Source organism: Myxocyprinus asiaticus, chromosome 13 (genome assembly GCF_019703515.2).
Source record: "Myxocyprinus asiaticus isolate MX2 ecotype Aquarium Trade chromosome 13, UBuf_Myxa_2, whole genome shotgun sequence".
Lineage (NCBI taxonomy): Eukaryota > Metazoa > Chordata > Actinopteri > Cypriniformes > Catostomidae > Myxocyprinus > Myxocyprinus asiaticus.
The window spans coordinates 32,005,235-32,033,125 of NC_059356.1; the positions used below are offsets into that span (position 1 = coordinate 32,005,235).

General features: G+C 37.1%; 1 protein-coding gene across 2 annotated transcripts; it reads left to right on the forward strand.

The window, feature by feature from the left end:
• Positions 1–351: 351 nt before the first annotated feature.
• On the forward strand, positions 352–27,688 carry LOC127450098 (F-box/LRR-repeat protein 16-like). 2 transcript variants are annotated; one of them, XM_051713868.1, is made up of 6 exons: positions 352–752; positions 13,222–13,885; positions 17,482–17,990; positions 23,554–23,638; positions 23,737–23,800; positions 25,304–27,688. In XM_051713868.1, exons 1-6 carry the CDS (start codon positions 742–744, stop codon positions 25,450–25,452), a joined length of 1,482 nt encoding a protein of 493 aa, XP_051569828.1. In that variant the 5' UTR covers positions 352–741; the 3' UTR covers positions 25,453–27,688. The 2 variants fall into 2 exon arrangements, with proteins under 2 accessions (XP_051569828.1, XP_051569829.1); XM_051713869.1 differs by having other exon boundaries at positions 430–478.
• Positions 27,689–27,891: the final 203 nt, after the last annotated feature.

Here is a 27,891-nt window from a genome sequence, read left to right on the forward strand (position 1 = left end):
TTATTGAACATCCCTTTAATCACTGGCTCCACGGATGCCCCACATTTCCAAACCAAGAACTCTTATTTTTATTCATTATTTGTATTTATTTATTTGCCCTTTTTTAGAGTAAAAAAAAAAAAAAAAGTAAACCTAACATTCACTCATTGTTTATAAAACCGTAACAGTTTGTGTCCCATTGTCTTCTAAATAATGCATGTATCTTCAAAATGCATGTAAATATGTGGTTACATAACAAAACCATGCCTTGAGCTTTCTCTTGCCGAAGAGTTACAGCCAACGCTCACAAAAGATTGCTTTTCATTGCTCACCACCAGCGCAAAGCGATACATTATTGATATTTTTGCTCCTATCTCTTTAAATGGGATTGGTCTGTTTTGTGTGCGTGTGCATGTGAGAGAGAGAAAGAGAGACAGCGCGAGTGGGATGCAAGCTTTGTGTGGAGAATCAGAATGAACGGGCATTAGATGCTGTTAAAGTATTAATTCGCTGGTTTAATATATCTTTCCATTCCTATATGAAGTGATATTTTTCGGCTTTGGCGCTGAGAGAGGTTTACAGCTCTATGGCAACATCGGCATATCATATTATCATCATCACCTCCGCAAGGAAATAACGGGTAGAGCTGCTGGTATATTTATTTATTTACCCCTCATGCGTCCTGCAACGTTGTTGGGAAACGCGATCGAGCCAGGCAGCGATATTTTACTGGTCATGGATTAATGCTTGTGTGAGCTGCATATGAAAGAAAGGTAAGACAATGTGCCAATAATAGAGTCGATTGTAATTCACTGGGATAGGATGTTGTTTTGATAACGCTGAGATGACGTTTGACGCAAAGGATTCAAGAAAAATCGTATCGAGGGGATGAGCTACTGTTAATAACATTTGTCCCCAGGGAACAAGCATGGATAAGAGGACGATTGATAGTGCTGATCTGTATTAAAAAAATAAATAAAAATAAAAATAAAAAAAAGTGAAAAGGACGAGGAAACGGAGAACAGTCGCAACACAATTACCGCTTGCGTAAACGTGCATCAAATAAACCAAGAGAAACATGCATTTTCGGGCGCGTTTTAATTCGGAACGCGTCTATGATGTCCAAAAACACAACCACGATGCCCGAAAATGCTGCTGGCGGCTTACTTGGTTTTGAGACACAGCCTTTGTCTCGTTTATGGGATGCTGAATATTCCTCATGTACATGACGTCACCTGTCCGTCCTCCTGAGGCTGAGAACATACGTTATCCTCGCGCATCTGTCATTATGGAGAGCAATATAGTAAGGGGTCGTTCACACCGAACGCGTTCTTGCGCTAAAAGAAAAAGGCTAGATGAAGCGCCACGATTAGAACAGAACGCAGGTGTCTTGAGATGCGTTTTTAAAAGTTCTTTTTAACTCAAAGACGTCCGTCTAGCGCATGTTTATGTTGGAGTACATCTGAAAAACAGCGCGGACGGACGCAAAAACGTGTTCGTTGTGAAAACCCCTAGCTGTGACGTAACAGGCAAACGTTTGTCTCTGTAAATTGCAGATAAACCTTTACAGTATGAAACGAGGCCCCGTAGAACGTTTATTAATATTTAGACAACTGCATATTTCCACTGTTGGCGCAAAGGTTGCTTATGCTCAGTGGAATTTATATATCTGTGCAGTGTTATATGACAACAGGCATTTAATGTGTATCTTCAAGAGATGACGTTGAGAGATAAAGCTCATTCACAGAAAGCACATGGCTTCAAAATGAAGACACACCTCTCACTGACTATACAAGCTTGTTAGGCCATCAGGATGTCTTTACAAGTCTGGCCAGGGATTGATTCTCTTAAGCTGTTTATAAGCTTTGAAGAACCTTGGTGATTAGGCCTTCTATTCTAATTTAGACAGTAAAACATTAGTGAGTAATGAGACTCACTGTATCTAATGTAATTTATATGTAATTTTGTAATTTAATTACAAGTATGTAGTATGTAATTTTTCGCGCCACCAGAGTCACTAAACAAAATTGCAAAAAGGATTATTGTTTCCAAACAGGTTTCCCGAACACAAAAAATGTTCTGGCAAACTTGCATGCAAATTCACTGCTCATTATTTTCACATGCAAATGAGCTTGCTCTAGGGCATAGATTTGGCTTGAACATTTGGGGAGGGGGGGTTGCAGCGTGAAGCATTTACCCATGTTTCCATTGATCATGGTATAAATAATGTGGGGTTGTACTTGCTTGTACTTGCCCACCCCCTGGAATCAACACCACTGAGTTTGCTATTCACCGGAGATGTTTGCCAGAAGTTTTCAGCTCTTCACTGGTAGTAGTGAGCCTGCAGCAAACCTTTGGTGACAACGAAGAGTTTGCCGCAAAGCTCATTTGCGGGTGAAAATAACGTGTGGCGAATTTGCAGCAAGTTTGCGTCAACTCTAGATTAAACAGATAGTCCCACCCCTAACTCAAACCATTGGTTGAGCTGATGTTCTTGTGTCAGGCTGGTCGGGATGCTCAAACAAACAATCTTTTGATAGGACCGGAGAGCCGTAATGTTCACATTTTTAAGCGAAATCGACTTACAAATGGCTTACTTACTGTACATTATAGTTTGTCTCTGCATATTAAGTTGGAATAGAATAAAGTATTTTAACAAAGAAAAAAAAAACACTTCAGCTTTAAATCTGGCCTTTGCTATTGTTTATCATCCTGACCTTGTCATGTATGATGTCAGATGACAGTCCATTTCAGTCCATGACAGTCAGATGACCCATTGTTTTGTCATGTTACAGCTTTTGTTACTTATATCATGGGTGAAAGTGAGCATGTGTGGAGGCCAACACAGTGTTGGCAGCATGGCGTGCACTATCCTCACTGAGAGAGTGTGGATTACACATCTTCACTTTCACACCAAGCATCTTCAGGTCTCTTCAGGTCTCTCAGTTTTTCAGGTGGCTGGTTAATCAGTCTGTTTCCTACCAAGGCTGCAGTTTGCCAAGCAGAGTGAGAACCCATTCAGTTTTTGCTTCTCTCATGGAGCACCTCAGAGCACCAAACTGTCCCGGATCCGCCTGAAGTTTCCAGTGGCTCAGTGTGAATCTAATTCAGATGCTGTTTTGGTTCCCTCCCTGTTTTGAAGACTTACTCATTCCTAATGTATCATCTTTGTGTTTTACACAACTGCTTCCTGACACATGCAGTGAGAACCATTGTCTCATAGGTTGTAGTGCTAACAGGGATGGAAAGAATTAGTTGTCTGTATCAATCCCTTTGAGCAAGACAATGCATTCCATGCATATGGCATACACTACGATCCAAAGCGACAGTTCAAGCTATACATTTTGCCAGTATGTGTCCTGGGAATCGAACACATGGCTTTGCCATTTCTTGTGCCTTGCTCTAGCAGTTGAGCTACAAGAACAAAATAGATACAGGTGCAGATATTTTTTACACATAAGTATAATTTGTGAAGTCTGTAATGGTAGAGTGAAAATGTACCTCTGAGAGAACAGATTTCTTACTATTGTCCCACTTTCAAACTTCTTCCAAAGCCTCAGTTCAACTTCATCTAACTTCCAAAATGTAATTTTCAATTCCAGCAAGTCTCAGAAGTGTTCTTAAGCCATCTCTCACAGAATAAAACTTGATTGTGGGGTTGCTTTGAACATACAAATCCTTCTCAAAGAGAACGCTGCCAATTCTGTCCACTCCAAGAAGCTTCCACTGTCCCATCTCCCGCGTTTCCTCTCCTTCCATTTTCCACCCTCTAAATGTGCCAAGCATCACACATCTGTCTATGGCAGATGCACAGGGTATCCATTCTCTCCTTGTTTGTTGTTGTAAGGCTTGTGTGCTTCGTCAGTAAATCCAAATAACATGGGTAAGTAGGCCGGGCCTTTAGGCAAAATGAAAAGGAGTGCAAAAGGGGGGAAATGGCTTTACTCTTCACTAAGCAAACTAGAATGCTCTAGAAAATTTTGTTTTTGCCCCTCCACTGACGCAGACCACTTTGCTTGTTTTTGAAAGCATTTTCGAAATTACATTTTGTATCATAGCGTATATGTAATTACAAAAACATTCTGGTCAAACATCCTCAAATGCTTTTGACATTTCTTCTGGAGCTTGGACATGTTTGAAATGTTTAAAGGACATTTTGCCAGACATCTGAATGGTTTCTGGCTAAACCATTCTGAGCTGGACCAGCCTGAAAAATAGCAGGTTTTTTAGCATCATCTGAGATAAAGAAGCACAATTTGTGATACCAGTGTTGTCAGATTTTGCTGCTGATTTGAAATATGTTTTTGTATTGTAATCTTGCCCAACCATTTTGAAAATAGCTGCCTGGGAGAATTTCCAAGATAGCCACCAAGTGGACTGACTTGCCTTGAAAGGAACTTTGATTAGGTGTTCTCATCTTAAATGAAATAATTTGACTACATTATTTTAATTGAAAACTACAGTACGATTCGACACAGTGAACCAGGGTATAACACATCTATTAGGAACCATATTGTATAGTGAATCATACCAATAGTCATCAATTGTTACATAGAAATCTAGAGACTATGACTAAAGCTATAGCCAGAGATCATTTTGGGGTTTTATGGCCGGTAAGACCCATATCATGAACACAACTGCTATCTAAATATCTGACCAGCCAAGAGAAGCCCTCAAACTATACTATACTATACCTACATTTTTGCAAAATTATTTTTACGTGGCTCATTGTATATATTGCAGTAGTTTCCTGGTAAAATGAACACTAGAGGCTCTACAACCTCAATTAATTTGATTCCCTTTCTCACAAACTATGAGGAAAACGGCAGAGAATCAATTAAAAAACACTTGCTACTCACATAATGCTATATTATGACATCAAAACACTTTTACGAAAGTGCATGAATTGTAAGGCCATACATTTTAACTTTGGCATTACATAAACAACTACAATTACAAGCATGCTCAAGCACTATCAAATTGCGCAGCAACTCTGATAGAGCGTTGCACTTGTAATGCAAAGGACCTGGTGAACGAGTCCTGAAGGGCACGTGAGCTGAAAGTGTCAGAAGCACCACAAAATGACGCGGTTACTTCAGCAATTGTGATTTTCATGTCACATTAGCTTTATATAACACTATAGGTTAGCTTTAGTTTTAACGTTTTGTTGATTTAAAACTCAATAAGAGCATTAACCTTCAAAACCTCATCAGTTGTTCATTTCACATTAGCTTTTTATGCCACTTGGTTATGTTAAGGTTTAGGTTAGGGAGGTAGGTTTTGTTGATTTACAAATTGACAGATAAAAACCTTATCTGTTTGAGAGAAAATGTAACTTGCTTTTAGCACCACACAGTGGATATTTCATGCCATGTGCTTAAGGAGCCACACGTTATCATTTTGCAAAATTAGCGCCACAGTCACATCATTTCATGAGGATGTATATAATATAGAGTATGTACAGTAATATCTGGACAATAATGAGTAATATAGAACAATGACGTAGTTCATTACTTTAATAGACCAATTCTAGTTATTCTAATCCTGTTAGCATGCCCTTACCATGTCCTGCTCTCAACTGCTTCCAGATATTTTGCTGCTGCTTAACTGTGTTTCCGGGAGATTTTCCCTGGCTATTTTCCACGTTTTAAATTCCTAATGGGGGAGACAGCTGAGCTGATTTGATCTAATGCTTGCTGTACAAGCAAAAACCATATTACTTTTCAAATGCATGTTGCATTTTAATTTAAATGATTCTAATGCAATTTTAATTTATGCTTAAGAATTTTAATGACAAGCAGCTCTTTGTGCATAACAACAGCCATAAACTGACACACAATATGTAATAGTTACAAACTGTTCTTGAAAACTATTAATTTTGCAGTTGAAATGGAGGGTAAAGACAGCATATGGATGGTTCCTTAGCAAACTGCCACAGCTCTTTTCTTGGCACATATCTGGGTACAGATAGTACCCATCACGCCCTATCGAGAATACATGATTAGCTACCCTCATTTTTAAGATCACTTGTGCCTCTCCATTAAAACATTTGCTACATATGTTTTGACATCTTGTCCAATGAGCATTTGATTTGACCCAGTGAAGAGGTTTGACCACTAGCATTTGTTCTGAGTGCACAGAGAGCAATTTTTGATTCAACTCACTAAATAGTTCCAATAGCGATTTTATTAATAACTCTTGACTGCATTGCCCACACAAGTGGCACATCTTGGAGGGCCAAGGCGCTCCTCTGCAGTGCAGGAGAGGAACTGAAGGCGTTTTAATGTGCTTGCTCAGTCCTGTACTTCATCAGGCAGTTCAGTTGCTCTCCTTGGTGCTGAAGTTGCATTAACAGGTCCTTCTCTGTCACTATTTCTATTTTCTCAATTTCCACCAAAGGCACCATTCCATACTCTTCCTTTGTACACTTTCTTATAGATGTGTGCTGGATTTGATTTTCATAGTTCCGATTCTGACGGATATTTTTATACATTTTATATAATTTTTGCTTTGATGCCATATTCTAAAATATGCTTTTTTGCATGCTTCCATTTTGATATGCCTTAAGTTTGTGTCTTGGAAAAGTGATGCAATTATCAATATTTTTTTTTGCTTAAAATATTGCACTACTCCCAATATTTCCATGCTCAATTTGCTGTAATCTTGGGAAGCTCCACCTCCAACGTGAGGGTGGAAATGTGGTTTGTGGTCTGCTCCTTAGTGTTTGGATTCCTGGGGAAATGAATTAGATGTGCTCCCCCACACATTTTTCTTCCACACCTGTAAAATGAGTTGTGCATTTGCATTATTATTTTACATAGGTTTCATTTTCCTGTGAAGTCTAGTGGGCACGCAGTCTAAACACTGACATGCAAATCAACATTTTTGTTTTTCTTCAGTTAAATTTGACTCATTGCCTTTTAAAGGTGTTGTGCGTAATTTCTGAGCCAAAATAATGTTCAAAAGGTAAAAAATAATGACCTAATGTTCCAAACAGGTGTTTAGTCTGACAAACAGATAGTCCTGCCCCAAACTTAATGTTGAGTCTATGTTGGTATGCTGGGCTGGTTGGGATTCTCAAACAAACAAATCTATTTTGAGGAAATCAGCCTACAAATGGTTTACTTACAGTTGTCTCTGCATATTCAGCTGGTATAGGAGTAAGTATTTAATGCTGAAATAATTACACACTTCACTTTAAAGTGCTCTCCATTCATAATCAGTGTATGCTGTTTCACTGTATGATTATTTGAGCAGAGGAGATGGTCACAACAGAGCTTATTGAGAAAAATGTCTGCATGCAAGCGACACTCATTGACATTTTTGACTCAAAACATTAGTAAGCAGAGCACAGACACCTGCATGTAGGTTTAAGATTGACCAGGGTGTTGAAAACAGGCGGCTCCAGTTCAGAGCATATTTTCTAATCATATCATGCAAGGTACAGAATAGTACCTAAGAGTAGTACGTAGAATAGTTATATTAATTATGCTATGCTATGCTATGCTATGCTATGCTATGCTATGTGATGATATGTTTAGGGCTGTCACTATAATTGTTTTTGGTAATCGAGTAATCTAACAATTATTCTGGTGATTAATCAAGTAATTGGAAAAATTATTTAATAACTCAGATTGCATAAAGTTGTCAAGGTGAATTCACATTTGGCTAAAATGCATTCATTAGCCTTTATTTTGATGTATTTTATGATTGAATAACAACAACAAAACAATTGTGCAAACAACATCTAAAGTCAACATACACCCAAAGCAGATCTATAATATAAACAATGTATACAGTATAATTCAAGCTGACAGAGACTGGCTTCTCAAGGTGTACCCAACTTTTTGGAATGCAAGATCTACTGTTTTCTTTAACTGCTTCAACGTGATCTGCCCATTTTAGTTCAGAACTCAAATATGGGAAAACTGGCCATGGAAATAAAATATTTTATCTTTTCAGAAACAATGTCTGCGCACCAATCTTGTTTATTGAGGATGAGTTATATAAATGGTTAATACAATTTATAGAGATATAAAAGCCATTTTAATTGTTTGTTTGTTTTTTTTGTTTTTTTTTTGCTTTCACTTGAATGCAAAACGGAATACAGTATTCGCGTGAGATAAAAAATTGTACTCTTGCATTGAGCTGCAGCAGTTGCGGGCATTGTTTCACTTGTGGCACATACTGCAGATCGCAAAAATGCTTGCCACGTACTGTGTAAAATGCCCTTAAGCATCTGGACATTCATTTCCTTATTGAGTGAACACTGTTAATAATTTCACATACAAAGTCTAGCCACTTCTCCCTCAAGTAAGCCAAAGTTTTATATTGAGACTGTGGGGTGCGAGACGCACATCTGTGTGGCTTTAACAGCAGACTTGCGTTGAGGTTTGACTGACAGCATACAGACCTGCGGTTTTATTCAGTAAATAATGTTTTCTGGATTTCCACATTGAGTTTTACTTGTAATAATGGCCATAAGCTACAAAATATTGATCGGAAGAGGGGCATTGCCTTATTTTTGATTTGTTAATTCTGCAGTTTTGTAATTGTGAAAAAGCTCTAGTTTAGCCCTAATTTAATAATCGTGAAAGCCCTAATTATATTATGTTATGTTATGCTATTTAGCTATGTTATGGTATTTAGCTATGTTATAGTATTTAGCTATGTTATCTAGGCTAAACTGGAGTGCTATTTCACTGTTGATTTTTTTTTGTTTGTTGCAGATTTCATTTGTATCTCTAAATGTGAGTCTAGTGTCACCAACATTAGGCAACATGTGAACAGCTGCTGTTGTCGGAATGAGAAAACTAAATGCACTTTTCATTGTTATGACAAACTGCAAATATACATCTCAGCAGCCTAATCTAGCCATGATCTAGCCATTTTTCACATACAATGACTTGCGACTTTCTTCACTGGACATGTCAAAGCGAACGTCCCAAACCATTTATTTGTATTGTTGGCAGGAGTAGCGCCAGCATGTGTAGCACAAAATGGAACGGGACATCCGTTTACTGTCGACGCAACACCCCAACGTATGCTTCCAGTGTTTGACAGCTACATTGATTGCAATAGGATCTTTTTGCTTTTGATGAGATGCGACTCGCTGCTCACGTCCGGTGTAGACAGTCAGGGTGTTAGTCATCTTAAACCTATTTTCAGTCACACTTTTTCTGGCATGTTTCTTTTTATTCAGAAGCTGAACTCAACAGAGGCCGTTGACACGGCAATTGTGAGAACAAAGTTTCTTTAACATAGCAATAAATTATTATTGCGCACAGTGCAGGACAGTTGTCAATTAGTCCATTTGTTTGAAGAAAATAATGTAATTCAGATTTTTTGCTGTAAGTCATCCATAGATTTAAGACTGCTTGCTCTGCCTGTAGCTAGACATGTCCCACTGTTCATCAAAGCCACAGGTAGAGACAGAAACATGGCTGCAGGAAGGGAAACTTTCCTGACTTGCTTTCAAAGCATAACACCTTCTCATGGAAGCACTAAAGGTACAGATTGCTGACGCCCAACCACCAAGGTGAAAATAAAGCATTTAATTGTTCAGTTTTCTGTCAGTCTGCTAATACAAATTAATTACAGAACCCTTCAAAATCTCCTGTGAAGAGGGACACAGTAAGGTAGAATTGCAGTGCGATAATGAGCAGTTTTGATTGGCTGTTATGGACTGCTTACATTCCGTCAAACAGGAACAATGCAAAGATATTTATAGCCTACCAGGGCTGTAACCACAATATACATTGAGGGGGACCAAATAATCAGATATGGCCAGATTGTACCCCCCAATAATTGATATACTTGTTGCTGTTCTGCTGCAGTTCATAATGCACCACTGTCTATTTGTCATTAAGTTGTTGCAGGAATAACATAATGGTTTAAAAAAGTTACATTTTTACGCACACAGTAGTCTAACACCATTCATCAATGTCATATGAGATAGCCATTTAAATCGATGAAGGCGGGACTCAAATTTAAGAAGCTGAGCGGGAACCTCGTGGATTATTCCAGCGGCACGCATCAGCAAGCAGTTCAGGTTAAGAGTGTTTGTGTCATGTGAGATGTAAGTATCTAACTAAACATGCAATATTTGACCACTGTTATGACTGAAATGCTGTACCGACCGACATTCATTTCCAAGGGTGCAAACTTTTCAATTTTTTTTGCCATTTTGAATTTAAAATATGTACAGTATGTGATTTGTATGCCATTCGTAATTGTGAATGTGAAAACATTAACGGAGCAGTTTTCAGTGAATCAAGCTTAAGACAAAGAGCGAATGTGTGTATATTGTAAAGGAATTGAATGAATGTGGTAATCTGGCAGGCTTTTGAAGTAGCTTTTTAGAAAATTCTCTTGACATTGTTTAAGAAAATTATCTATAAAAAATAAAAAAAAACACAAAGTAGAGCGTTATCACCCTCAAATTAGAACTAGAACATGGTAAGACCTGTGACTTGTGACTTTTATTGTGCTTTTAGGTTTTGGCAAGGACAGTGTTCAATATTCTTAATGCAAATATTATTAGGTAATAATTTAAAATCAATTTAAGATTTTCTAAATAATTTCTTTATGTCTTTAATTAATTCTGAATTTTGTACAGCATCTCCTAGGAGTCAACTTTTAAAAGAGACCATTTTATTTTGAGTATGTCTTGTCATCATAACAGTAGTCCATATGACAAGTGCACTATATTCCAAGCTCTCTGGGGCCATACAACAGCTATTGGCACTTTTCTACTGCACGTTACGGTTAGACTCAACTCGACTCTGCTCGCTTTACTTTTCTGAGCTTGCTTTTCCACTGCAGTTTAGTGCCGCCTCAATGTGGGTGGGATTATAGGCTGATCGTCATAGTTGCGCCGCCTCTACTGCCGTGAAATCATCTTAAACACGACACAAACATTACTGACCATAAACAATAATACGACCACTAGCTGTTAGCTACTAGCTCATATTGCTGCATAAAGCAGTTGTTGCATGGTGATTTTACACAAGTGTAACACATAAACTGGCCTGGTTGTTTTAGAAGCAAGCTTTCCAGAAGCTGGTCAACTAAATAAAGTGAAGCTTTCAAGCAGAATATAAAGTTAACATAACAAAACGTACCATCCTCCATCGCGGACTCCAACAACGCCGTGGTAGAGTCCAGGGCACTCTCCCTCCCATTGCTCGCCGGTCTATTGCCATAGATAGCGTCCATTTGGTCGAACCACTTCCACTTTGTTCTGTTTGAACCACTCCGGCTGTTGTGGTCCTTGATGATTCTGTAGTCACTTTTAAGTTTTTTTTACTTTTCCCTACACCGTTGGTAGGTCCGGTGGTAGCCGTGTGTGGCCAACAGCTGAGACACTTCCTAAAAGACTTTTCGTTTCGCGTTGTTTCGTTCAACACTAACGAGAGGAACGTCTGCACCTCGTTTATTGACTACGGCGTGGTTTTGCGCACAGCCATTTCTTTTTACAATTTGAAAGTCACGTGAACAAATGATATTGCTGTTGCTGTTGCTAACTTTAAAACTAGCGGGTTGATGTCCCATGTTGCAAATCCAGTGACGTTGGTAGTGACGATTCTCTCTGACCAATCAGTGATCTGCAGGGTTTTGACGTCACATTTAGTATCAGCTTGGCTCGCTTGGAACCTCGACCAAGGTGGTACTAAAAAAAGTATCAGGTACCAGGTACTATCCACAGTGGAAAACCCCCAAAAAGCGAGCAGAGTCGAGTTGAGCTGTACCATGCAGTGGACAAGCCCCATATGTGTTGTATATAATGGTACATATGGTATTTTTATAATGATTTTTTTTCTCTCTTTGGACCTTGACAGCAGTGGCCAGTATGAACTGTTTTTGTATGGAAAAGAGCAGTGTTCAGATTCTTGAAGAATAGATTGTGTTTAGATTCTACTGGGAGGAAAAAACAATGAGGGACAACTTGAGGGCAGTAAATAATTTAGTGTATTTTCTTTTTGCTAGCCAGCTGACACAGTCATGTCATTTTACAGGTACATCAATTATGAAAAGAAATTCAAATTATATTAATCTTTTCCTTGAGACAGCACAAAAAAGAAAGAAAAGATGACTGAAACTTGCAAATTGTTAGCAATGTGGCCACAGTGTTTGTTTTGTACTGTGTGAACTTTAAAAATACTTGTGTCATTTAAAACCAGAAATGATACAATTTTGGGCCTTTATCGCATTTCAAGACTTTATTCAGAAAATTATTGCATTCAGCGCCTTTACTATATTAAAGGACCTAAGAGGACCGTTATATTTGTGACCTCAACACATGTGACCCCCATCCCCAAAATGGTTTGGTCCCCCCCAGTGTTCAAGACATGGTTACGGACTTGTAGCCTACATTACATTTCATTTGTTTTTGAAGTTGCATATTTACATATTTTATTGCATTTATTTATTTCAAGCACATACAGTATATTGTTAAATTAACGTGAGAAAGAGTGTTTCATAATTTGAATTACGTTTCCATCTTAGTTTATGACACACCTTCTCTGAAGGGTTTGAAGGGGCTGACGCCACTGATATTTACAGTATAAAAATATGTTGGTTGTCAGCAAAAAGAACATTTGGTTTATGTTTTTACATTTATTAAAACCACAAGACAGAAAGAGATAAAGATTTTTCTTTAGTTGTCTCATTATGTACTCCTGAAAGCATAGGAATGTCCCTTAAACAGGAGTGTCCCTTAATTCATAAATTTATCAATGGTTGTTCATTGTGCATTGGTATGTTGTTGAAACATGAACATTTAAGGAACAACAATTGTTACATCTTAATGGTAAAGTGTGTAATTTCTGTGCCACTAGTGTCACCAAACAGAATTACAAAAAATAATGACTGTGTCCAAACATGTTTTCTGAACATTCCCCCTGTTGGTCGGAAAACAGATAGTCCAGCCCTAAGCTCACCCCATTGGTTGATCCAGTATTGCAGTGTCCAGCTGATCAGACCTCTCTAGCAAAGAGAGCACTGTTTTGAAAGCACAAAAGAGACAGTGTTTACACTTTTTTAGGAAATCCACCTAAAAAGGTGTACTTATTGTCATATTAAGCTAGAATAGGTGAATGTATTTTAACAAAGATTTAACAAAGACTTCAATAGTAGTGTATTCTTGAACCAAGTTGTCATGTACTGTCATTGTCAAGTTGTTATTGCATTCAAGATAAAATTATTTAAGTCTCAAACTCTTTAACTCTGGTCTATTCACAGGCTTCCAATGCTGAATATGTCCACTCCCAGTGACCTTAAGTCTCCCTGCGTGACACGGAACGGCATGGTCAAGCTGCCCCCCCAGCCCAATGGCCTCGGTTCAGCCAGCATCACCAAAGGCACTCCTGCTGCCAAGAACCGCCTGTGCCAGTCCTCCTCTGTGCCCACCATCCTGCCTCCCCCTAGCCTGCCCTATCACCTGGAGCCCCTGCCCACAGCGGCCTCACTGCTGGGCCCTGACCTGGACACAAGCCCCGTGACTGCCATCAAACCCCCCCTCAGGCAATTCCCCAAGCTCCTGCTAGAGAGGCAACTGGTTCTGGATGAGAAGGTACTGAACCGGCTCTTGTGGTACTTTACAACTGCCGAAAAGTGCATACTCGCCCAGGTGTGCAAGACATGGAGGAAGGTGCTCTACCAGCCCAAGTTCTGGGAGGGTGTGACACCCATCCTGCATGCCAAAGAACTCTACACTGTCCTGCCCAATGGGGAGAAGGAGTTTGTTAGCCTGCAGGCGTTTGCTCTCAGAGGCTTCCAGTTATTCTGTCTGGTTGGCGTCTCTGATTTGGACATTTGTGAGTTCATCGACAACTATCCGCTGTCAAAGAAGGGAGTCAAGTCTGTCAGTCTGAAGAGGTCAACTATTACAGATGCAGGACTTGAGGTAAATAGAGTCAAGTCAGTGCACTAGTATTCACAAAGAATAAATATAGATCCATGCTGTTCAGAGCTGAACAATAAGGTTGGCCCAATGGCACCAGGGCCAGTGTAAGAGAGTTTTAGGTCAGTTGATGGAACCATCACTTGCCCTATTGAGCCAGTACCTGATTGTTACTTCATCTTACATCCAATAATCACATACATGTGTATTTAGGCCTTGCAAATGTAAACATTTGGATTTATGTAATGTATTGAACACACTGTAAAAAAATCATTTTCTTAATCAGTGTTGTAGTCTTGTTTTCCAGAAATATCTAGAGTCATTCTGTGTCAACTCAACAAGAGGTCCCCAGCTCAAATTTAGTTTTTGATATTTTGTTTACTGGTGAAAGAAATATACAAATTATGAAAAATCAGTAGACTTCAGCACCCCTTGTTGCATTTTATATGCCAGTGGTATGGCTAATTTTTCTTGGCCAACAAAACAAAGGCCTGAAGTACAAATAATGTTGCAAATATAAATGTACATTTATTTATTTACATAAAATCAAAATAGTCAAAATCTCAATTTTTCGAGAGTACAAAAATAGACTAAATTATCATTCTTAAAATATGTTTATTGGAGAAGACAATAATATACTTTTTTTCAGTGAATATATCTTACATAATTTTTTTGTTTTTGTTTTAAGCATAAATCTAACAGAATTTAGTAAGGTTTATGCGTACAACAAGACAAAACAATTTGCCGTTCTCTTAAAAAACAAGATTTTATTTATCTAACATACAGTAATTTTGCTTCACTAGTCAAAAATGAGACAAAATTAAGAAAATATGTTTTTTCCAGTGTATTGTTTGTTGTGAATTCTGCTGATTAAAATATGCCACCATGGTAAAGTTATCTAGCTGACATATTTAAATTTAGAATATAGAGATATATTGGTTTCGTCAAAATGTGACTTGTAAGAGTCTTGCAAGCATCAATTAAAATGGGTTGAAAATGATAATCCAATCAGAAAGATTCTGCACTGTATGCCATCATTTTCAGCAAAAGTGTTTTTATTTATAGCTGAATGTATAGAATTTATTGCTGTCATGGAGTTACATTATAGTATTTTTTTGTAAAGAAAACTTAGTGTAATGAAAACTATTAATATAAATAAACATGTTGCTAGAAGTAGCTATTTATATTTATACATATTTGTGTTGGGGCCACTGAAAATATTGGCAGGGCAGAAAAAAGTCTAGTCTATTGGCCCAACTGAGCCAGCGGAAAATGTCGTTAACGTTGAGCCCTGCTGTCTTTACATTTCTTTTATTGGACCATCAAGCAAGTAAAATATCATGATATTTTCATGCATACTAAGTATACATATACAAAGTATAACACAGTGAACTAGCCTAACATACATGGTTAAAAAATAATTGTGTTTTGCAAGAACATGCAGCAATGATCACACTCATCGCACTTGTCTCTATGCTGTTGCTATTCTAGGAATGGGCTTTTGTTGCCATGGTGAACTCTCAAATTGTTCATGATGGCATCCAAGCTCTTTTTCCCTCAGATGCACAAAGCAGCATGTGCAGTGATAAAATCTGTGGAGCTTATTCTGTCTGATAGAGGGCCTGTGCACCTCAGGCTTGCTTGTGAATGATTTAGGACGGGGCAGATATCACAGCATAAGGCTTGGATCATGACCAAGTACTCGATAGGAGAGCAGAATCCTGGCTTCAAGAGTTGTTTTTGTTGGTGAAATTAGCTCTATCATTTGCATTTTGTCCTAGCCATTGGTGAATTCATTATAAACACATGATACATTAAATATATAAATAAAGGAACTAAAAACTCTAAAAAAAATTTCACATTGTGCCCTCTCTCTTTTTGGCTTGGTAACTAGGTCAGTGGGGTCACAATACATCAATTGTGAACAGTCTGAATGCATTAACTTTTGTTGTTGATCTTAATAATTAGGTCAAATATTCAAGTGTGCATTATTTGGGCTCTAAAAGGCTTAGACCACTATTGCCTTCTATTTTGCATTCTTTTCTTATTATTACATATAACAAAGCATATTTCATTACAAATTGTTTTATCACCATTACAATGAGAATAAAAGTTTAAACATTTCAGAATTTCCTAGAATTTGGTATGTCCCCTTTTGCTTTAATGACAGCATGCACTGGATCTGGCATGGACTCCACTAGTTTGTGCAAAACCTGATGATGTTATCCAGCATGATTTGAGAATGTTTCAAAGAGAATCTTGTGTGCTTCAATGGAAGCATGGAACTCTGACCTTTTGTACAAAGGAGTAGCTAATATTGTTTATTAGCAACCAAGAAATATTGCAAAATCTAAAATATTTCTTCTTCATTTTATTTTATATCTTTTCTTTCCATTTATTTCCAGTTTTAAGTTGCAAAAATTTCAGATACAGTACTTGGACCCTACTTTATGTTTGTAGAATAGCTGAACATCCTTACATTTAAAGCAATAGTTCACCCTAAAATAAAAATTAATTTTTTACTGGGAAAATGGGAAATGTTCCTTTGTTTCTTTCAGACAAATGCTTGATTATTTTTTTCTTTTTAGTTTCTTTTACTAAACCTTAATACTTAACTTCTGATCACCATAACCAAAATCTGATACCAAATAGTAGCAATACATTTTTGTTGATCATACTTTGATTTTAAGTTTAATTTTGTGATTGGAGTTTGCCAGGACAATTTGGATTTTCAACTTGAATGCTTCTGGGTACAAATTGTTATGCTAGAAGTAGGAATTGCATGGTTAGCCCGGTTTTGCTTATTTTGTGAGTTTTGTGATTGAGTTTGTAATTCTTTGTTGAGTTTTTAATTCTCTGTTGAGTTTTGAGCAACGCTGTCATGGGATGCTCATGGGTCATTAACAAATAATGTTGTCCTAGATGATAAAAATTAGAAATCTTTAATCTAATTTAAAACATGTGTCAAGTTGTAGAAATGTAACCTTTGTGTCCTTGTTGTTTTCATACATTTTTGAAAAACATTTATAGCATTTTGTTTTACAAAAATATTATTTTAATGACATAAATGACTCAAAATATCTCTTTTTTTTTTTACGTTATGACTTTAACATTCAGTCATGAGGGTCCTCTCTGTTTAATGGTTTTCTTTCACATGACAACAAAATGGCTACCTGCAAGTTGGTCACACCCAAGTACAAATGTTTTTGCTTTTATTAACATATAAAAAAAAAAATAATAAAAACATTCACTGCTTTTTTAAAGAAATAATAATGAAAGATTATTCCAAACTACTTATGCCAACTTTGATTTTTCAAGAATTTCATCTTTTAGTGAGACTTTTATTTATGTATTATTATTTTTTTTTTTTTTATGACTACGTACAATTACACCACATTTTTATTGCAAGCCCCAGAGAATATAACCAAATTGAAATTTAACTCAGAAATTGAAAACATGTTCTTCATTGTAGAAGTGTGTTGAAGTACTTGTGTGAAGTGCATGTTTGATGCAATTCAATAGAATGCAACTGATCTGGACAAAAAAATATATATATATATATATTGTCACGCCATTGAACCTGATCCTGGCTTTTTCAGGTGATGTTGGAACAGATGCAGGGGCTGATGCACCTCGAACTGTCCGGCTGCAATGACTTCACGGAGGCCGGTCTGTGGTCCAGCCTTAACGCGCGGCTTACCTCCCTCAGCGTCAGTGATTGCATCAACGTAGCAGACGACGCCATAGCCGCCATTTCCCAGCTCCTTCCCAACCTTTCAGAGCTCAGCCTGCAGGCCTATCACGTGACAGACACGGCCATGGCCTACTTCACCGCCAAGCAAGGCTACACCACCCACACGCTGCGCCTGAACTCCTGCTGGGAGATCACCAACCATGGCGTCGTCAACATGGTGCACAGTCTGCCCAACCTCACCTCCCTCAGCCTGTCGGGCTGCTCGAAGATCACTGATGATGGTGTGGAGCTGGTGGCTGAGAATCTAAGGAAGCTCCGGAGCCTGGATCTGTCCTGGTGCCCACGCATCACTGATATGGCCTTGGAGTACATCGCCTGTGACCTGCACAAGCTGGAAGAGCTGGTTCTGGACCGGTGAGTCAGTGTGCTGATGCTGCAGTACAGGGTGGAAACTGAATCTTGCTGATATGACAGAGCCTCATTGGGAGCAAATTTTGTGGTCAAAAGCTGGGCTTTAACCACCTTATAGATTGGGAGGGTGGAGATTTCTCTAGCATGCTAGTTCTTCTTTTTTGCCAGTGTAATTAGCATAACATGAATTGAAGCATGAGCTCCACCACCAACCCCAATACTCAGATTAGTGGGGTAACCCTAACCCTCATGCCATCTCAGATGTGTTTGACTTTCTTTCTTTGCAGAACACAAAAGAATATTTCAGCTCTGTTGGTCCTCACAATACCAGAACTTTGAAGGTCCAAAAGGGACATAAATGCAGCATAAAAGTAATCCATAAGACTTCAGTGGTTAAATCCATATCTTCTAAAGCAGTATGATGTGTGGGTGAGAAACAGATCAAAATGTAAGTCATTTTAAGAGAGTTTTCATGTTTGGCTGAACTATACCTTTAAGAGATAGATCACCAAAAAATAAAAATGTAGTAATTTATTCACCCATATATCATTCCAAACCCGTATTACATTCTTTTGTCCCTGTAACACACAAGGAGTTATCTAGCAGAATTTTAGTCACAGTCACCATTCAGTTTCTTTGTATTAAAAAAAGATGCACTGAAAGTGAATGGTGACTAAGGGCTAACAAAAGCAAGTGGTAATCAGAATGGGATCAGTGCTTAACAAACAAATTACATGAAATAAACCCTGCTGTTGTGCTGAAGTTTCTTCTCTTTTAATAACCGGTGGGACCAAGTCGCTTATACACGATGTCGGATAGGCCACTCAAGACTCACATGCAAATTTTTACTATCAGGGAAAAATTCCCCCATAGGTGCATCATGTCAAAGCCCACTGTCTGTCAAACATATTTTATTAAATTGTAATATTTCTACTCCTGTGAGAAAACTCTTTTATTCTGCTGAAACCTTAAACATCATATTTAGTTTTACTTTTATTATTTTAACCTGGTTTTTGCCATGAAAATAGCCATCGAAGCTTGCATGGTGTTAAGAAACAAACAAACAAACATTTTGAGTAGAAAATTTGCTGCCATTGAATTTGTGTTATATAAAAGTTTATTTTTGGTCATGCATCTCATGGGTGGGGGTTGCTTTAACTTGCTAGTTCCTCTTTTTTGCCAGTGTTATTAGCATAACACGAATTGAAGCATAAACTCCACCAACACAAAATGAAAATGGATTATGGGTTTCATTAGACGTCTTTCTGCCTACGTTTCCGGTTCAATCTAGGTTCTGCTTGAATGGAATGGTGCATTTAAGGCAAATAGGACATTGTGAGCTCTTTTGACAAGTGAGATGTTTCCAGTATAACAGTAGCATTGAGATGGCAATAGCTACAGAATATAAAAAGAAAATATATAGCAGTTTTTGGAAGCAGTGTAGGAATATTTTGAAGGATTTTGATAAAGCTGGCCACCAGTATATGTTGTGTTATGGATCATGGTGTGCAGATGTTGCTACCAGGCTTTTTCTCTTTCTTAACCAGCAAAACTATCTTGGTCAGCCAGTTTCACCAGAAAGACCATGCTGGTCAACCACATAGACCAGCCCAAGACCAGCACTAACCTGTATAATGGAAATTCATGCTGGTGTAAACTCTTTTCACAATGGAAATATCAGTAATTCTCCAAAAACGTAGTACTGCAGCGGTACCATGGTACAGTGATGGTATCAGATGGTAATAACATGGTACTTAGATTTACAATACCAGTCAAAAACATTAACACACTTGACTGAATTGTCATGATCTTAAAACTAGGGCTGAAATGATTAGTCAACGTTATCAACAATGTTGACAATAAAAAATTGTCGACAAAATTTTTAGTTGTCAAATAGTCGTTTGATCTCATTTAACGTAACATGATATCACATTAAACTCTAACGATGACGCGCGAGAGCAGCACTGCAGCTCGCGCCTGACTGATGAGAGGAAGAAAACACAGCTCACAGTCCAGATGCACTCCAAATTTTCCAAAAAGCTTCAGGTGATGTAGATCGCAACGTATGAGGGAATTATAATACAAAATAAGTAAATACAGAAGCACTCTCATTGTGGAATAAGTGGAGCTGGAGCTGCCGCTCCGTTGAAGCAAAACTTGTGTGTAGAGCGTCTTTAAAGGAAACACCCCGGCGTTACATCTTTAATGCAGTTCTATTTAATGCATTATAGCTTTATTAAAGTTAAAATAATACAGAAGTAGATCATGTAAATAACTACAAACTCCGAAACTGACATTTCTCTGTGCGGTCAGCACCTCTTCTATGAGTTGCGCGAAGTGTCCCGATCTAAGGGGGAGAGATTACTGCGCTCGGCTAATGCACACTCTGTCGCGGGGACGCTCGTCCCTCGAGCGCACACGCTTAATTCAGCTAGATTATAACGTGATGGCTCGTGACTTATTAAATCATAATATATGTCACTGTGCATTTCTTATCGTGAAGAAAATTGGTAATGCGCAGCTTTATTAATAAGAGAGAATTTGTTTGTTTGTGAGTTAAAGATGGATTGAAGTGAACAGAAAGGTGAGATAGGGTAGTCTTTGCGCCATTATACACTGCAACAAAATATATTTTTGATTTGTTTTTGTTTTGGCTTGTTTTCCAATATAAATATGTAAAACTCCTTTAAAACAACTTACATTTTCTTTAGCAGCTATACTGCAGAAGAAAAAATTGTTATCTGAGAATGTTGAATATAATATTAAAAATACAAATATTTTAAAATACCTAAAAATCCTTTAAAAAAAAAGATGCATTCACCTGAGAAGCAGCATATAAGATATTTAGACTTGCTTTTAGAGAATAGATCTTGAATATAAGTATATTTTGTCTTTACTGCACTCGCAGAAGTATAACCAAGTGAAAAATACACTTATATGCAAAATACACTTATATTTAAGATACATTCTCTTAAAGTAAGTCTAAATATCTTATATGTTGCTTCTCAAGTAAATGTATCTTGTTTTAAGGATTTTTAGACTATTTTAAATGGAAAACAAGACTAAAAACACTTGATACCAATAGGATTTTTGCAGTGAATTTCTTTACTGAATTAAACTTAATAAAAATTATTTGTTTCCCCCTTTAATTCAGTGAATGTCATTTAGAGGTATTTTTAAAAGATGATTTTGTCCTTTTGTATGTTAGTAAGCACGTTTAATACAACCTTTAAAGTCAGGGCACAAGCTGAAGAGTCGTTTAAGAGCTAATGATTAATTGTTGCAATAATCGACAAATAGTCAAATAGTCGTTCTAAATTCTTTTTACATCTAACATTTCTTTTATTTTTTTAATGGCTGAGATAGACTGGATAGTGAAGGAAAAGCAGCCAACACGTGCCCAGTTTACCTAGGAACTTCATTCTGTTCTCTCCATAATTCAATACAGTTTGAATTACTGCACCTTCAAAGGTTGGTTGAGAGAATGCCCAGATTGTGCTGTAATACATGCAAAGGGGGGCTACATTGAAGAAGCTGAAATATAAGATAGCTTTGATTTGTTGAACATTTTTGGTATCTGACTACAATCCCAATTCCAAAAAAGTTGGGACAGTATGAAAAATGCTAATAAAAACAAAAAGGAGTGATTTGTAAATTATATTCACCCTTTGCTATATTGAAAACATTACAACTACATATTATATTATGTTTTACCTTGTGAATTTCATTGTTTGTTTGTTTTGTTTTGTTTTTCTCAAATCAGATGATTTCAACACCCTCCAAAAAAGTTGTGACAGGGGAAATTTAAGACTAATAACAATTTGACGAGTTGAAATAAAAAGGCGATGTGAAACATGAGATATTAAACAGGTGAGGCAATTGTGTCATAGTATATAAGGAGCCTCCAAAAACAGCCTAGTCCTTTAAGAGCAAGGGTCATTCAAGACTTGTCAATTTGCCAACAGATGCTTCAGCAAATAATCCAGCACTTTGAGAACAATGTTCCCCAAAGACAAATTAGATGGATTTTGGGCATTTCACCCTCTACAGTGCACAATATAGTTAAAAGATTCAAGGAATCTGGTCAAATCTTGGTGTGTAAAGGGCAAGACGAAAACCATTTCTGAATGTGCGTGATCTCTGATCCCTCAGACATCACTGTCTAAAAAAACATCATTCATCTGTAATGGATATCACGAAAATGGGCTTGGGATAACTTAAGTAAACCTTTGTTAGTCAACACCACTCGCCGCTGCATCCACAGATGCAAGTTAAGACTATACTATGCAAAGCAGAAGCCATACATCAACACTGTCCAGAAGCGCTGCCGACTTCTCTGGGCTCAGTCTCATCTTAGATGGAAAGTAGAACAGTGGAACCATGTTTTTTGGTCTGATGAGTCCACATTTCAAATAGTTTTTGAAAAACACATCTGTCATGTTCTCCAGGCCAAAGAGGAAAAGGACCATCCAAGCTGTTATCAGCGTCAGGTCCAAAAGCCAGTGTCTGTATGGGCCAGGTGTGTGTCAGCGCCCATGGCATGAGTAACTCGCACATCTGTGAGGGCACCATTAATGCAGACAGATATGTAAAAATTTTGGAACAGCATATATTGCCATCCAGCACCGTCTTTTCCAGGGACGTCCCAGCATTTTCAGTAGCACAACATCAAACCACATACTGGCCAAATAAGCAGAGATTGTGGGTGCTAGATTGGCCTGTCTGCAGTCCTGAACTGTCTCCAGTTGAGAATGTGTACTGCATTATGAAGCACACAATAAGGCAACAAAGACCCTGTACAATTGTGCAGTTGAAGACCTGCATAATGGATGAATGCGGGAAAATTCCACTTTTTAAACTTAACAAACTTGTGTCTTCAGTGCCTAAATGCTTAATAAGTGTTATTAGAAGAAATGGTGATGTTTCACAGTGGTAAACACTCGACTGTCCCAACTTTTTTGGAGTGTGTTGAAATGGAGTTTTGTGTACTGTACATAAAATACAAAAATACACAAGGTAAAACATCATACAATGTTTAGTTGTAGTGCTTTCAATATAGCAAAGGATGAATATAATTTACAAATCACTCCTTTTTGTTTTTATTGTCATTTTGCATACTGTCCCAACTTTTTTGGAATTGGGGTTGTACATAAATCCCATTCTTCCATTTGTGTTATATTAGTTTTTTTGATGACTGTTGTTCTAAAATGTTCTAAAATGTAGAAAATAATAAAGATAAAGAATGAGTAGGTGTTTCCAAACTTTTTACTAGTAGTGTGTAATATGGTGCTAAATGATAAGCATATTCATATACAGTACCATGTTATTTATATGGTGCACCAAGTTACATCAAAGAATACTTCGATATTAGCGTAGCACATGTCAAACAAACACAAATTACTATTATAAACCTTTATAAACCTAAAAAAAAAAAAAACTTTATGTTTACCTACAGTGCGTAATTCAGCCTCAAGGACTGGCCATTGATTTATGGGCCAGTTATTATGTCCCAATAGACTGCAAAGTCTGTAAGTGTAATCACTCTACTTCATTTGGCTGTATTCAGGTGTATGCGGATCACAGACACAGGCCTGGGTTACTTATCAACCATGTCCACTCTGAGGAGTCTCTACCTGCGCTGGTGCTGTCAGGTAAGCCTCAGTCTTGTTTTCTCAGTCAGCAATCTGCCTAATAGGGTATCGTCTCAGTCCAATTTAAAAAAAAACAAAAAACATATATGTGTGTTTAGGTGCAAGACTTTGGTTTACAGCATCTGTACAGCATGAGGAGTCTTCGCCTTCTCTCTCTAGCAGGTAAAAACAATCTTTCATTCTCTAAAAGTACACTGTGCTGATAACAGTGCAGGATGCTTCTCAGTGATAAAGTACTACCAGCAAATGATATGGTATGTTCGGAAGTAGATTGTTTCTACAAATACCTGATCTTAATCATGTTATGGAATGAACCCAGTTAATCCCTCAAAAATAGATGATGCTGTCTGAGTTAATATACATTGCTTTGGAACAGAAGGATAAACTTTCCTTTTAGTTGATGAACACATAATCATGCACCTAATTTAAAAGAACATTGTACATTTGCAGATCAGCAATATCTGGTTGTTTCAACAATAGCTTTTTTATTCTGTAGAGATAGAATGATTTTGACCGTTTAAATTATATTATCGACAAATTTTCAGGCTTTTCTACTTATTACATTATTGAATCGGTAACACTTTACAAGGTAACACTTTACAATAAGGTTCCATTTGTTAACATGAGTTAACAACATAAGTTAACCTAAACTAACAATGAACAATACTTTTACAGCATTTATTAATCTTGGTTAATGTTAATTGTACCATATACTAACACATTTGTAAAATCAAAGTTGTATATGTTAACATTAGGTAATGCACTATGAACTAACATTAACTAACAATGAATAATTGTATTTTTATAAATGAACATTAACCAAGATTAGTACATGCTCTAAAAATATATTGTCTTGTGTTTGTTCATGATACCTACAGTATATGCATTAACTAATGTTAATGAATGGAACCTTATTGTAAAATGTTGCCACTTATAATAAGGTTGTATTTGTTAACATAAGTACATGCATTATGTATCATTAACTAACAATGAACATTAGATGTTTTACAGCATGTAGGCCTACTGATCTTGGTTAATGTTCATTTATAAAAATACAGTTGTACAACTGGGCTGTATAAGTATTGTTCATTGTTAGTTAGGTTAACTTATTTAGTTAACTAATGTAAATGAATACAACATTATTGTAAACTGTTATCATCGATTCTTTTTATATGGTTAACATCTATCGATAAATGGCACCATTTGGTAGATAATTTAAGAATATTGCCCAACATACAGAAATTACTTACTATTAATAAGTTACTTTTTATGGAATAAAAATAAATAAAGTAGATAGCCTTTTAAGCTTCACAATTACAGGTAGCCCTACACAAAGATACAAATACATTTGCAACCATTTAGAGTGCAAATCAACTTCGCATATTTAATGGTGTAAATCATCATCAAAATATTCCTAATAATAATTCATTTTTTTGCAGTACAATGATTTAGTTATGTTGTCAAAAAGTGGAAATAAACTGTGTCCTGTATATCAGTTAATAGACACTTAAACATAAAAGCAGTTGGTATTGTATCAGTGGTTAAAATATGCATCTGTGATGCAAATAATGGTGTTGTTGTCACACAGCATTACAAACTGGAAGTGAGCTGTGAAGCTGACTATTGGTGTTGGTATGTAACCAGCTCTCATTCGCTCTGTCTCAGGCTGCCCTCTGCTGACCACCACTGGCCTTTCAGGCCTGATCCAACTGCAGGATCTGGAGGAGTTGGAACTGACCAACTGCCCCGGCGCTACTGCCGAACTCTTCAAATACTACTCCCAGCATATGCCGCGCTGCATGGTCATCGAGTAGAGCAAAGAGCTTCACGGGCGCCGGCACAATCCACATCACCAAAACCTCCTCCAACAGACTGATGATAAACCCAACTTCATTCTGGACCCACAGGGAGGGAAACTGAAAAGAAGAAACTATGTTTTTTTTTTCTGGAGGGGTGAAATGTGATCATTGATATGAAAGATAGAACGTCATGAAAGTCGGAACAGGCCTTGACTGACGAGCAAGAGTGAAACTGTAAAAAGCAGAGTGGCTCAGAGGCTAGATCTTTCATTCAATAACATGACGCATAGGAAACATCCCCCACACATCCATGAACCATGTTCCTCCACTGAACTGTGAGACTAGCTTCCATGTCTCATTCTACCGTGTTTTATCTTGAAGTGACAAAGCTGTGTTGCTGATTTGAACTATCTCTCATATCCAGAGAAGGGTAGAGAAAGGGAGAGATAGAGGATCCAAGAAGTCAAAGGAAAAAAGAGGTAAAAGAGCCACTGCAACTGTGTCTCTTTGCTTTTGTCCAGCAGCATCTATTTTTTGCACCCCTCACTCCATCTTGGTTTCAGAACTCTAGAGATGAACAGCTACGTAAAATTTCACAACAACGCTACTCGCTTGTCATGCGGTTCTCATTTTCATTTTTGAAATATTTTTTTTAAGTATTATTTTTGATGATGATAAGGATTACTGTGCAACATTTATGGAATGCGTTTGAGGTTTCAAACACTTCTGAATGAGATGGAAATCAAGGTACGGTGAAGGTACAGTATAACAATGTACTGTTCTTTAAAAGGAACCAGCATCATCAGAAGTCAGAAGGTTATTTTTGTCCCAGCAGAATGCTCTTTTAAAGACATTTCCACATATTTCACATCCAGAACATTTCGGAGAGCACGAATGGAATGGAACTGCTTCATTTTTCTGTGGTTCAAATCGACCGTGGTTTATAAAATAGATAGCTTGGCTTTTTCATCTGCCTGTTTTGTTTTAGTTCCATTTTGATGTCATTTGATATTAGTGGCTTATGAGCGGGTTTCCATATGAATCCTGACTCAAATGAAGATGAGAGTGGGGCCACACGATGGCCTTTCACAGACTGAAACTGAAACATCAATGCTAACTTGTCACTAGGCCAAACCATTACAAGAGTGGACAGCATGGCAGTTCTATCATTGTTTCTTACAGAATGGGCTCAGTGTCTCTTTTAGCCCAGTGTAAACTAGTGCTTTTAAATACATCTGATGAATACAGTTTACAGTGATTTGCATTAAATGCAGAGGTAGGCCAGTGTAATTAAAGTGATCACAAACATCCCACACAAGCTTATTACAGTAGTCTCTATTCATTTAGCTGTATTGTTTGAAGAACGCAAAATCCCTATGTCTGCTTTTAGGTTTGTAGCTCCTCTTTTTTATTGATTTTTTAAGGTGTTACTGTCAGGTTCTTTAGTTTAGAAACCACCCTCACAATTGTGCTCATGTGGTTCCTATCTCATTGAATGATGGGTGCATGGAATACAGGTACGCAGGGGATTCATAGAAACAGCCATTTGTTCTCTTCCAACCCAGACCTCCACCTTCTCACCCCATACCAAACCCTACATTTGTACTCTCAGGAGTTTAACATGCTGCTCGGATAATCTCTGATGGGTCTGCTTTGATGTTGACCTTTATGAAGATACTGTTCATGTACTTTACCAAGTTTCAACCTTAATGCATGCAAAGGAAACTAATACGATTATGATCAACTTGAATGACAAAATATGACCTGCCAGGGTACACAATTTTGGAGTCTTAGATAAACTAAGATAAACTGTTTTAACTAAAATAAGACCTTATACAGCAACAAAATATTTTCTTAATATTAATTTTTGTCTTGTTTCCAGTATAAAAATTTGAACTTCCTTAAAATAAGATTACATATACAGATATTAAGGCTTGTTTTCAGAGATTCTATATCTTGAGTTTAGTTTTCTTACCACACTGGCAAAAGTTTTTTCTTTCTTTAAGCAAACGTCTAACAAAATTCTGTGAATTTAGGGAGGTGTATGCTTATAACTGAACAAACAAACAAATAAAAAAATAAAAAAAACATAAAAATATTCTTGCAAAAGTAAGATTTAAATAAATGGTTTAAAATAGATTTATTGAAATCTGCTTAACTTTATGTATAAAATGAAAAATTATAATTTACCCAACTTTATTGTTTAAAACCTATGAATTTTGTTGCATTTTTTAAGTTTTAAAAGTTCATACTCCTCAATAATTTAAATTTAATACTTCATATAATTCAAAATAATTCACATAATTCATAATATGTACACAGTTTAAAGAATACTCAGTTCAGATGGGAATTTGTCATTCAACTGAAATGCGTAAATCTCATTTTAATTTTTCCAGTGGATAGTGTAAGAAAAATGAACATAATTCAAGATATATTCTCTGAAAGGAAGGTCTT

Coding starts and splice junctions, on each gene's coding strand:
- LOC127450098 (XM_051713868.1), top strand. Junction 13,886..17,481: donor TTACAGATGCAGGACTTGAG/GTAAATAGAGTC, acceptor TGGCTTTTTCAG/GTGATGTTGGAACAGATGCA. Junction 17,991..23,553: donor GAAGAGCTGGTTCTGGACCG/GTGAGTCAGTGT, acceptor GGCTGTATTCAG/GTGTATGCGGATCACAGACA.